At 44.5% G+C, this 13,721-nt stretch overlaps 1 protein-coding gene across 5 annotated transcripts in view; it reads right to left on the bottom strand.

Annotated features, from left to right (window-relative positions):
* The window catches only part of RPS23 (ribosomal protein S23), a 37,819-nt gene extending 28,561 nt beyond the window's left edge, over window positions 1-9,258 (bottom strand). For 4 of the 5 annotated variants that reach the window (XM_075315746.1, XM_075315747.1, XM_075315743.1 and 1 more), the window contains exon 1: window positions 4,671-4,799. In XM_075315746.1, the coding sequence (XP_075171861.1) occupies window positions 4,671-4,720 (50 nt within the window). In that variant the 5' untranslated portion in view covers window positions 4,721-4,799. Of the gene's footprint in view, window positions 1-4,670; window positions 4,800-9,192 lie in introns of those variants that run through there. The other variant, XM_075315744.1, reaches the window with a different exon arrangement.
* Window positions 9,259-13,721: the final 4,463 nt, after the last annotated feature.

Below are 13,721 nucleotides of genomic sequence, written 5' to 3'. Positions count from 1 at the left end.
ATATATGTCCCCAGCTTTCTAGATGCACTGTGCATGAAGGTGGATATATGTCCCCAGCTTTCTAGGTGCACTGTGCATGAAGGTGGATACATGTCCCCAGCTTTCTAGGTGCACTGTGCATGAAGGTGGATATATGTCCCCAGCTTTCTAGATGCACTGTGCATGAAGGTGGATATATGTCCCCAGCTTTCTAGGTGCACTGTGCATGAAGGTGGATATATGTCCCCAGCTTTCTAGGTGCACTGTGCATGAAGGTGGATATATGTCCCCAGCTTTCTAGGTGCACTGTGCATGAAGGTGGATATATGTCCCCAGCTTTCTAGATGCACTGTGCATGAAGGTGGATATATGTCCCCAGCTTTCTAGGTGCACTGTGCATGAAGGTGGATATATGTCCCCAGCTTTCTAGGTGCACTGTGCATGAAGGTGGATATATGTCCCCAGCTTTCTAGGTGCACTGTGCATGAAGGTGGATATATGTCCCCAGCTTTCTAGGTGCACTGTGCATGAAGGTGGATATATTTCCCCAGCTTTCTAGATGCACTGTGCATGAAGGTGGATATATGTCCCCAGCTTTCTAGGTGCACTGTGCATGAAGGTGGATATATGTCCCCAGCTTTCTAGATGCACTGTGCATGAAGGTGGATATATGTCCCCAGCTTTCTAGGTGCACTGTGCATGAAGGTGGATATATGTCCCCAGCTTTCTAGGTGCACTGTGCATGAAGGTGGATACATGTCCCCAGCTTTCTAGATGCACTGCGCATGAAGTGTACATGTCGCGCCCAAGGATATGAGGTACTCGGTCCCGGGCAGTGTACGTCTTGGGAATGTCACGGTGGTGGCCGTTGCCCGGTTCCGTGCCCTGGTCCCTTTTTGTAAAGGGGGTATAGTTACAAGAGATTAGGTTAGTGTTCATATGTGATGCCACTTGTGGTGTTGCGGCTATAGGCAGCCACCGCTGCAGAATGTCACTACTAGGGTTGGTGTTATTTGCAGCCTGGATGTTAGGCCCTCCGCAAGCAGGGCCGGGCCCCAGACGATGGGTGATGTGACCGGTGCTAGAAGAAGGGAGTCCACACCAAAGTTCAGTGCAACTGGTTTTACTCACTGTCCGGTGATGGTAACTGGTTGCCCGAGGCCGGCTGGTTTCACCTCCAGGTCTCCTTTGTCCCAATGCCAGTCTGGTTCTCTGGTACCTTCTTCCCTTGCACCTCTCTCTTGTTAGTGGGTCCCCGTGGCGTAGAGCAACTGGGGGTGCCCGTCCGGTGTTTTTTTCACTTCTGTCCGCCTGACGGCAGCGTGAACCCTGTGGGGATGGAGTCTCTTGTCCTGTCCCCGGTTCTCCCTTTGCTACTGAGTCTTCGGATTCTCAGGGTCAGCGAGGTCCTTGATGGTCTCCTCGCTGTGCAGGTGTTCACAGGTCAGCTTGGAGCTCTTTCCTGTCCTAGGGTCCTGTACCCCGTCGGTGCGTAGTTCCGAGAGTACTCCACCGGCAACCACCTCTCCTGGGTACCAGGTCACCATTAACCCGAGTTAGGACGTCACTTCACTTTCACCTTCGCACTACTGTCCTCACACCTCCTCTGTCACAGCTCGACTCACTACTCTACACAGTCCACCCCTCCCACCTGGTCAACTAGTGGACTGGACTGGCTCCACCTCTAGGCGGCTATCCATTGGTCCGACCCTAGCCCTGTACCATTGTATGGGGGAATGTGGGGGAAAACTTTGATTACATGGGTTTTTGATGTTACCGGCATTGGATATCTGGGTTCCTAAGGGGGTAGACCCTGCATCCTGGTGGGGATGCAGAACCTTGTAGCACCCTGAGGGGTTCATGGGGCCTACATACGCCCCATCTGCCTGTGATGTTTCTGCAGGTGGAGACAATGATCGCTGATAATGTCGCTCCATATAGTGAAGATGAGAATGTTCTCTGGGTATAAACAGCAGCTGAGCGTTATGATAGTTTATATACAGTGCCTTGTGAAAGTATTCAGACCCTTGAATTTTTCAACCTTTTCCCACATTTCAGGCTCCAAACATAAAGATACAAATGTTAATGTTCTGGTGAAGAATCAGCAACAAGTGACACAATTGTGAACATGAACAATATTTATTGCTTAGTTTAAACCTTTATTAAAAAATAATAAACTGAAAATTGGTGCGTGCAATATTATTCATCCCCTTTACTTTCAGTGCAGCAAACTCACTCCAGAAGTTGATTGCGGATCTCTGAATGATGCAATGTTGTCCTAAATGACTGATGATGATAAATATAAGCCCCTGTGTGTGATCAAGTCTCCGTATAAATGCCCCTGCTCTGTGATAGTCTCAATGTTCTGTGTAAAGCGCAGAGAGCATCATGAAGACCAAGGAACGCAACAGGCAGGCCCGTGATACTGTTGTGGAGAAGTTTACAGCCGGATTTGGTTACAAAAAGATTTCCACAACTTTAGACATTCCAAGGAGCACTGTGCAAGCGATTATATAGAAATGGAAGGAGCATCATATCACTGCAAATCTACCAAGACCCGGCCGTCCATCCAAACTATCACCTCACACAAGGAGAAGACTGATCAGAGATGCAGCCAAGAGGCCCATGATCCCTCTGGATGATCTGCAGAGATCTACAGCTGAGGTGGGAGAGTCTGTCCATAGCACAACAATCAGTCGTACACTGTACAAATCTGGCCTTTATGGAGGAGTGGCAAGAAGAAAGCCATTTCTCAAAGATATCCACAAAAAGTGTTGTTTAAAGCTTGCCACAAGCCACCTGGAGACACCAAACATGTGGAGGAAGGTGCTCTGCTCAGATGAAACCAAAATCACACTATGTGGGCACAATGCTAAACGATATGTTTGGCGTAAAAGCAACACAGCTCATCACCCTGAACACACCATCCCCACTGTCAAACATGGTGGGGGCAGCATCATGGTTTTGGCCTGCTTTTCTTCAGCAGGGACAGGGAAGATGGTTAAAATTGATGGGAAGATGGATGGAGCCAAATACAGGACCATTCTTGAAGAAAACCTGTTGGAGTCTGAGATTCTTTTGACCTGAGACTGGGACAGAGGCAAAATCTACAATGGAATGGTTCACAAATAACCGTATCCAGGTGTTAGAATGGCCAAGTCACAGTCCAGACCTGAACCCAATCGAGAATCTGTGGAAAGAGCTGAAAACTGCTGTTCACAAATGCCTCCATCCAACCTCACTCAGCTCCAGCTGTTTACACAGGAAGAATGGGCGAGAATTTCAGTCTCTCCATGTGCAAAACTGATAGACACATATGTAGCGGCCCTGAAACCATCAGGGTGCTACAAGGTTCTGCATCCCCACCAGGATGCAGAGCCTACCCCCTTAGGGACCCGGAAACCCAGTGCCAATAACAACAAGAACCCAGGTAATCCCACTTTTTACCCAACAATCCCCCATACAATGGTACAGGGCTAGGGTGGGACCAATGGATGGCCGCCTAGAGGTGGAGCCAGTCCAGTCCACTAGTTGACCAGGTGGGAGGGGTGGACTGTGGGGAGTAGTGAGTCGAGCTGTGACAGAGGAGGTGTGAGGACAGTAGTGTGAAGCTGGAAGTGAAGTGACATCCTGACTCGGGTTAACAATGACCTGGTACCCAGGAGAAGTGGTTGCCGGTGGAGCTGGTGGAGGACTCCCGGAACTACGCACCGACGGGGTACAGGACCCTAGGACAGTAAAGACCTCCAGGCAGACCTGTTAACACCTGCACAGCGAGGGGACCATTAAGGACCTCGCTGACCCTGAGAATCCGAAGACTCAGTAGTAAAGGGAGAACTGGGGACAGGACAAGAGACTCCAACCCCACAGGGTTCACGCTACCGTCAGGCGGACAGAAGTGGAACAACACCACCAGATGGGGACCCCCAGTTGCTCTACGCCACGAGGACCCACTTACCAGAGACTGGTGCAGGGGAAGAAGGCACCAGATTACTAACTGGTACTGGGTACAAGGGAACCTGGAGACGAAACCAGCCGGCTTCGGGCAACCAGTTACCATCACTGGACAGTGAGTAAAACCAGTTGCACTGAACTTTTGTGTGGACTCCCTTCTTCCGACACCCACTACATCACCCATCCTCTGGGGCCCGGCCCTGCTTGCGGAGGGCCTACCATCCAGGCTGCAAATAACACCAGACCCAGTAGTGACATTCTGCAGCGGCAGCTCCATCCCCATAGCTGCAACACCGCAAGTGGTGTCACGTGTGAACACTATGTTAATCCCTTGTAAATAGACCCCCATCACAAAAAGGGCCCAGGGCACGGAAACGGGAAACAGGCAACGGCCACCACCGTGACATTCCCGAGACATACACATATCCCTGGGCGGGACACATACCCCGAGCGACTGCAGCTGTAATCGCCGCAAAAGGTGGCGCTACAAAGTATTAACTTAAAGGGGATGAATAATATTGCACGCCCCAATTTTCACTTATTTATTTTTTAAAAAGGCTAAAATAAGCAATAAATTTTGTTCAACTTCACAATCGTGTCACTTGTTGTTGATTCTTCACCAGAACATTAACATTTTATCTTTATGTTTGAAGCCTGAAATGTGGAAAAAGGTTGAAAAATTCAAGGGGGCTGAATACTTTCGCAAGGCACTTTACATTTATAGTAATAATTCTTACCTGACTCCATCCAAATGAAGACGTCCGAATGCCCAATACGCAGGAACCATCGCTGAAGAGAAGAGGAGATAGAAGAGAATGAAGGACACAAGAGGAGGACCATACAACAGAAGAAAAATTACACCATAAACATCAACCTACGAGGAGTGTCAGCTCTGCAGCTCACTTTAGAAAGACTGATGTCATATGCAAGGGGGCGGAGCCAGAATCCCCAACATTCCGTGACATCATCAGCAGGAGCAGTGACTGTTATTTAAAGGGACCACGCCAGGCCGTGCAGCCCATTCAATTCAATAACGATTAAATGGTCTCTAATTCTCCACCTCGGCCCCTGAAACCATTTAGAAGGGCCACAATGTGATTATCGCGGTACAGTATAATGCTGGATAGTTTCTGCTGGTTTTAACATTGATAGATCCACAGCAATCCCCCATATATCCCAGTAATACAAATTACATGGTGTGGATCAGGGGCTGGCGGTCACATTTTGTCCTGAGGGGCCGCACACAGCAGTGGCCCACCCTTAGTGTAGGTTCACATGATATATTTTTGGTCCTAGTGCTGTCTATGAAAAATCAGAGAGCACCTGGACACCACTCAGACCAATGTTATTCACTGATGAGGCTTGTCCATTCAACTCTATGGGTGTGCAAATAAAAAAAAATCTGATTCCATACAAAGCCGCCCTATAGCATCCAATATCTACAGATACATTGCAGGACTGTAACAGGAAACTGTATTTAGTCTTGTAAATTTGTAATAACTGATGATTTATAAAAATGGACTACACGTACCATAAAAACCTTCTACCTAGAGTCTTGTACGTAGAACTTCTGCATTCCAAATCGAAATCTGGTATAAATCTCTCTAATGAGTGGGTTCAATGCAGCGGAGTCTATTAGGAAATATTCTCACCAAAGATCCAAACACTCAGTACACGGATACAGTACAAGAACAAGGTAAGTACATACAAGTGCATCTCAATACATTAGAATATCCTCAAAAAGTTAATTTATTTCAGTAATTCAATACAAAAAGTGAAACACATATATTATATAGAGTCATTACACACAGAGGGATCTATTCCTTATATATTATATAGAGTCATTACTCACAGAGGGATCTATTCCTATATATTATATAGAGTCATTACACACACAGGGATCTATTCCTATATATTATATAGAGTCATTACACACAGAGGGATCTATTCCTATATATTATATAGAGTCATTACACACAGAGGGATCTATTCCTATATATTATATAGAGTCATTACACACAGAGGGATCTATTCTTATATATTATATAGAGTCATTACACACACAGGGATCTATTCCTATATATTATATAGAGTCATTACACACAGAGGGATCTATTCCTATATATTAATATAGAGACATTACACACAAAGGGATCTAGTTCTATATATTATATATAGTCATTACACATAGAGGGATCTATTCCTATATATTATATAGAGTCATTACACACAGAGGGATCTATTCCTATATATTATATAGAGTCATTACTCACAGAGGGATCTATTCTTATATATTATATAGAGTCATTACACACAGAGGGATCTATTCCTATATATTAATATAGAGACATTACACACAAAGGGATCTAGTTCTATATATTATATAGAGTCATTACACACACAGGGATCTATTCCTATATATTATATAGAGTCATTACACACAGAGGGATCTATTCCTATATATTATATAGAGTCATTACTCACAGAGGGATCTATTCTTATATATTATATAGAGTCATTACACACAGAGGGATCTATTCCTATATATTAATATAGAGACATTACACACAGAGGGATCTATTCCTATATATTAATATAGAGACATTGCACACAAAGGGATCTAGTTCACATGTTTATTTCTGTTAATGTTGATGATTATGGGTTACAGCCAATGAACACCCAAAAGTCATTATCTCAGAAAATTAGAATATTATATAAGACCAACTGAAAAAAATATGTTACACTCAGAAATGTTGGCATCTACTGAAAAGTCTGTAGAGTAAATGCCTCAATACCTGGTCGGGCTTCTGTTACATGAATTCCTGCATCAATGCGGCAATGTGGCTGGAGGCGATCAGCCTGTGGCACTGCGGAGGTGTTATGAAGCTCAGGTTGCTTTGATAGCCGCCTTCAGCTTGTCTTCATTGTTGGCTCTGGTGTCTCATAGATTCTCTATGGGGTTTAGGTCAGGCGAGTTTGCTGGCCAATCAAGCACAGTGATACTATGGTTAGTAAACCAGGTGTTGGTACTTTTGGCAGTGTGGACAGGGGCCAAGTCCTGCTGGAAAATTAAATTTTCATCTCCAACAAGCTTGTCGGCAGAGAGAAGCACGAAGTGCTCTAAAATTGGTCTTGATAAGACACAATGGACCTACACCAGCAGATGACGGCTCCCCAAACCATCACTGATTGTGGACACTTCACACTGGACCTCAGCAGCTTGGATTGTGGCCTCCGCTCTTCCTCCAGACTCTGGGACCGCGATTTCCAAATGAAATGCAAAATTTACTTTTATCTGAAAACAACACCTTGGACCCTGAGAACAGTCCGGTTCTTTTTCTCCTTGGCGGAGGTAAGACGCTTCTGGCGTTGTCTATTGGTCATGAGCGGTGACACAAGGAATGCGACACTTGTAGCCCATGTCCTGCATACGTCTGTGTGCGGTGGCTCTTGACTCCAGCATTGTCCACTCCTTGTGAATTTCCCCCAAATTTTTGAATGGCCTTTTCTTAACAATCCTATCAAGGCTGCGGTTATCTCGGTTGCATGGCACCTTTTTCTACCACACTTTTTCCTTCCACTCAACTTTCCATTAATATGCTTGGTTACAGCACTCTGTGAACAGCCAGCTTCTTTATCAATGACCTTTTGTGGCTTACCCTCCTTGTGGAGCGTGTCAATGACTGCCATCTGGACATCTTACAAGTCAGTAGTCTTCCCCATGATTGTGTAGCCTACTGAACCAGAGTAAGGGACCATTTTAAATGATTTGGAAACCTTTGCAGGTGTTTTGTGGTAATTATTCTAATTTTCTGAGATAATGACTTTTGGGTTTTCATTGGCTGTAAGCCATAATCATCAACATTAACAGAAATGAACACGTGAACTAGATCCCTCTGTGTGTAATGACTCTATATAATATATAATAAACATGTGAAACAGATCCCTCTGTGTGTAATGACTCTATATAATATATAGGAATAGATCCCTCTGTGTATAATGACTCTATATAATATTACACATGGATGGATCTATTCCTATATATTATATAGAGTTATTACACACAGAGGGATCTATTCCTATATATTATATAGAGTCATTACACACAGAGGGATCTATTTCATGTGTTTATTATATATTATATATAGTCATTACACACAGAGGGATCTATTCCTATATATTATATAGAGTCATTACACACAGAGGGATCTATTCCTATATATTATATAGAGTCATTACACACAGAGGGATCTTTTTCACGTGTTTATTATATATTATATAGAGTCATTACACACAGTGATCTATTTCATGTGTGTATTATATATTATATAGTGTCATTACACATGGATGGATCTATTCCTATATGACACTATATAATATATAATACACACATGAAATAGATCACTGTGTGTAATGACTCTATATAATATATAATAAACACGTGAAAAAGATCCCTCTGTGTGTAATGACTCTATATAATATATAGGAATAGATCCCTCTGTGTGTAATGACTGTATATAATATATAATAAACACGTGAAATAGATCCCTCTGTGTGTAATGACTCTATATAATATATAGGACTAGATCCCTCTGTGTGTAATGACTCTATATAATATATAGGTATAGATCTATCTGTGTGTAATGACTTTATATAATATATAGGAATAGAGCTCTCTGTGTGTAATGACTCTATATAATATATAGCAATAGATCCCTCAGTGTGTAATGACTCTATATAATATATAGGAATAGATCCCTTTGTGTGTAATGACTCTATATAATATATAGCAATAGATCCCTCTGTGTGTAATGACTCTATATAATATATGCGTTTCACTTTTTGTATTGAATTACTGAAATAACTTAACTTTTTGTTGTCTAGTTTATTGAGACGCATGCCTAGATAGGTAAAGATGCTGGTTGCAGTTCTTCCTATCATCCTGCAGAGGTCACTCTCGGTACTTATTGATCCTCAGTCAGTTGTTGGTGTATGTGCCGCTCTTTTCTGGAGGACGGTCCTGAAACGTTATGTTAGTTATGTCTCCTCTCATTTTATTCAGGATGGTATCTAAACTTTGATATGAATTTATAGAGACTGCGCCAGCCTAATTCATGGTTGTACGTCCCAGATCATCACCTCACAGGTAGACCTAGGCCAGGGATGGCGAACCTTTCACACTCCGAGTGCCAAAACTGAAGCCCTAAACTCATTTTTGTTTCCGATTTCTATTGTGTAAATAATTGATTTTAACCTTACCTCTGCAGTCTTCTCTTCTCCTCAGCAGGGGGCATCACGCTCATGCATGCTTACCACACATTGAAGCTGAGCCCCTGCCCTCTCCAGACACAGCAGTTGGATTGATCTGTCTGGAAAAAAATGCAGCATATTAGACAGAGATTTTAGCCTGGAATGCAATCAGATGTCCCCCTGTAATCCACATCTACATTTCAAAGTCTGAACATCTCGAAATCCCAAAAAGACGTACGAGTGGCTCCCCTCCCCCTTCATTGTGTAGTTATGTCCCCTTCCTGGCCACTTCCTGGTGAACCCCATCCTGATATATATTTACTACATTCTGGTATATTTGTACCCATCATGGCCCCATCCTGGTAAATGTTCCCCATCCTGGTAAATGTACCCCCATACTGTTAAATGTTCCCCCATCTTGGCATGTACCCCATCCTGGTAAATGTCCCCATCCTTGCATGTTCCCCCCATCCATGCATGTTCCCCCCATCCTAGCATGTCCCCCCATCCTGGCATGTCCCCCCATCCTGGCATGTCCCCCCATCCTTGCATGTTCCCCCCATCCTAGCATGCCCTCCCATCCTGGCATGTCCCACCATCCTGGCATGTTCCCCCCATCCTAGCATGTCCCCCCATCCTGGCATGTCCCCCCATCCTGGCATGGTTGTGGCTAAATCCTAGTGGGTACAAGGACTTGTGGGCGTGACCGGTTTGGTTAGTGGGCGTGATGGCTTGTTTGGTGGGCGTGGTGATGTTTCCTCCTTGCCAGTATAATCATGCAAGTGGGGGCTTAGCCCCACCCTGCACCACACCCACCAGGGGGTTGTCTATTTTAATCAACTCTATACCCATGTGAACTTGGAAGAATAATTCTGCTTCCAGGTATCAGCTATGTTGGCAGAGGCCTCGCCCCTTCTGGTCACATGGGCATAACGTCAGCAGAGGTCCCTCTGGCCACTAGGATTTAAACTTTACCATGCGCCGCTGGACCCTCAGTTCCTGCGCGGCCACAAGACGTCATTACGCCGGCGTCGCTTACTGACGCTCCGATGTCTCCTAGGCAACAGGCCTGCGGCCTAGGAGGGGAGTGACAGAGCGAGGAGAAATATCTCCTCCACTCCAACACAACTTTGAACTGCCGGCACGATCACACCAGCAGTGCAAAGCGGCTGAATGAGACGACAGCGCGCGTGCCGACAGAAAGGGCTCTGCATGCCAGAGACTCGCCATCACTGTAGTGATTCATTGCATCACACCCCAATTAATGGCATTACCAGTACACATGATGATGTCAGGCATTACCAGTACACATGATGAGGTCAGGCATTACCAGTACACACGATGATGTCAGGCATTACCAGTACACATGATGATGTCAGACATTACTAGTACACATGATGATGTCAGGCATTACCAGTACACATGATGATGTCAGACATTACCAGTACACATGATGATGTCAGGCATTACCAGTACACATGATGACGTCAGGCATTACCAGTACACATGATGGTGTCAGGTATTACCAGTACACACGATGACGTCAGGTATTACCAGTACACATGATGATGTCAGGTATTACCAGTACACACGATGACGTCAGGTATTACCAGTACACATGATGATGTCAGGCATTACCAGTACACATGATGACGTCAGGTATTACCAGTACACATGATGAGGTCAGGCATTACCAGTACACACGATGATGTCAGGTATTACCAGTACACATGATGATGTCAGGTATTACCAGTACACATGATGACGTCAGGTATTACCAGTACACATGATGATGTCAGGTATTACCAGTACACATGATGACGTCAGGTATTACCAGTACACATGATGATGTCAGGTATTACCAGTACACATGATGACGTCAGGTATTACCAGTACACATGATGAGGTCAGGCATTACCAGTACACACGATGATGTCAGGCATTACCAGTACACATGATGGTGTCAGGTATTACCAGTACACACGATGACGTCAGGTATTACCAGTACACATGATGAGGTCAGGCATTACCAGTACACACGATGATGTCAGGCATTACCAGTACACATGATGATGTCAGGCATTACCAGTACACATGATGATGTCAGGCATTACCAGTACACATGATGATGTCAGGCATTACCAGTACACATGATGACGTCAGGCATTACCAGTACACATGATGATGTCAGACATTACCAGTACACATGATGATGTCAGGCATTACCAGTACACATGATGATGTCAGGCATTACCAGTATACATGATGATGTCAGACATTACCAGTACACATGATGATGTCAGGCATTACCAGTACACATGATGGTGTCAGGCATTACCAGTACACATGATGATGTCAGGCATTACCAGTACACATGATGACGTCAGACATTACCAGTACACATGATGATGTCAGACATTACCAGTACACATGATGACGTCAGGCATTACCAGTACACATGATGATGTCAGGTATTACCAGTACACATGATGATGTCAGGCATTACCAGTACACATGATGACGTCAGGCATTACCAGTACACATGATGGCGTCAGGCATTACCAGTACACATGATGATGTCAGACATTACCAGTACACATGATGATGTCAGGCATTACCAGTACACATGATGATGTCAGGCATTACCAGTACACATGATTATGTCAGGCATTACCAGTACACATGATGACGTCAGGCATTACCAGTACACATGATGATGTCAGGCATTACCAGTACACATGATTATGTCAGGCATTACCAGTACACATGATGATGTCAGGCATTACCAGTACACATGATGGCGTCAGGCATTACCAGTATACATGATGATGTCAGGCATTACCAGTACACATGATGACGTCAGGCATTACCAGTACACATGATGACGTCAGGCATTACCAGTACACATGATGATGTCAGGCATTACCAGTACACATGATGGTGTCAGGCATTACCAGTACACATGATGGTGTCAGGCATTACCAGTACACATGATGATGTCAGGCATTACCAGTACACATGATGACGTCAGGCATTACCAGTACACATGATGGTGTCAGGCATTACCAGTACACATGATGGTGTCAGGCATTACCAGTACACATGATGGTGTCAGGCATTACCAGTACACATGATGACGTCAGGCATTACCAGTACACATGATGACGTCAGGCATTACCAGTACACATGATGGTGTCAGGCATTACCAGTACACATGATGGTGTCAGGCATTACCAGTACACATGATGGTGTCAGGCATTACCAGTACACATGATGAGGTCAGGCATTACCAGTACACATGATGACGTCAGGCATTACCAGTACACATGATGACGTCAGGCATTACCAGTACACATGATGATGTCAGGCATTACCAGTACACATGATGGTGTCAGGCATTACCAGTACACATGATGGTGTCAGGCATTACCAGTACACATGATGGTGTCAGGCATTACCAGTACACATGATGATGTCAGGCATTACCAGTACACATGATGACGTCAGGCATTACCAGTACACATGATGGTGTCAGGCATTACCAGTACACATGATGGTGTCAGGCATTACCAGTACACATGATGGTGTCAGGCATTACCAGTACACATGATGGTGTCAGGCATTACCAGTACACATGATGATGTCAGGCATTACCAGTACACATGATGACGTCAGGCATTACCAGTACACATGATGACGTCAGGCATTACCAGTACACATGATGACGTCAGGCATTACCAGTACACATGATGACGTCAGGCATTACCAGTATACATGATGACGTCAGGCATTACCAGTACACATGATGACGTCAGGCATTACCAGTACACATGATGGTGTCAGGCATTACCAGTACACATGATGGTGTCAGGCATTACCAGTACACATGATGGTGTCAGGCATTACCAGTACACATGATGATGTCAGGCATTACCAGTACACATGATGATGTCAGGCATTACCAGTACACATGATGATGTCAGGCATTACCAGTACACATGATGATGTCAGGCATTACCAGTACACATGATGATGTCAGGCATTACCAGTACACATGATGATGTCAGGCATTACCAGTACACATGATGATGTCAGGCATTACCAGTACACATGATGATGTCAGGCATTACCAGTACACATGATGACATCAGGCATTACCAGTACACATGATGATGTCAGGCATTACCAGTACACATGATGACATCAGGCATTACCAGTACACATGATGATGTCAGGCATTACCAGTACACATGATGATGTCAGGCATTACCAGTACACATGATGACATCAGGCATTACCAGTACACATGATGATGTCAGGCATTACCAGTACACATGATGACATCAGGCATTACCAGTACACATGATGATGTCAGGCATTACCAGTACACATGATGACATCAGGCATTACCAGTACACATGATGATGTCAGGTATTACCAGTACACATGATGATGTCAGGCATTACCAGTACACATGATGATGTCAGGTATTACCAGTACACATGATGACGTCAGGCATTACCAGTACACATGATGAT

Source organism: Anomaloglossus baeobatrachus, chromosome 6 (assembly GCF_048569485.1).
Source record: "Anomaloglossus baeobatrachus isolate aAnoBae1 chromosome 6, aAnoBae1.hap1, whole genome shotgun sequence".
Classification (NCBI taxonomy): domain Eukaryota; kingdom Metazoa; phylum Chordata; class Amphibia; order Anura; family Aromobatidae; genus Anomaloglossus; species Anomaloglossus baeobatrachus.
Note: the sequence above shows the minus strand (reverse complement) of the source record. Positions and strands in the feature narration are given on the sequence as shown.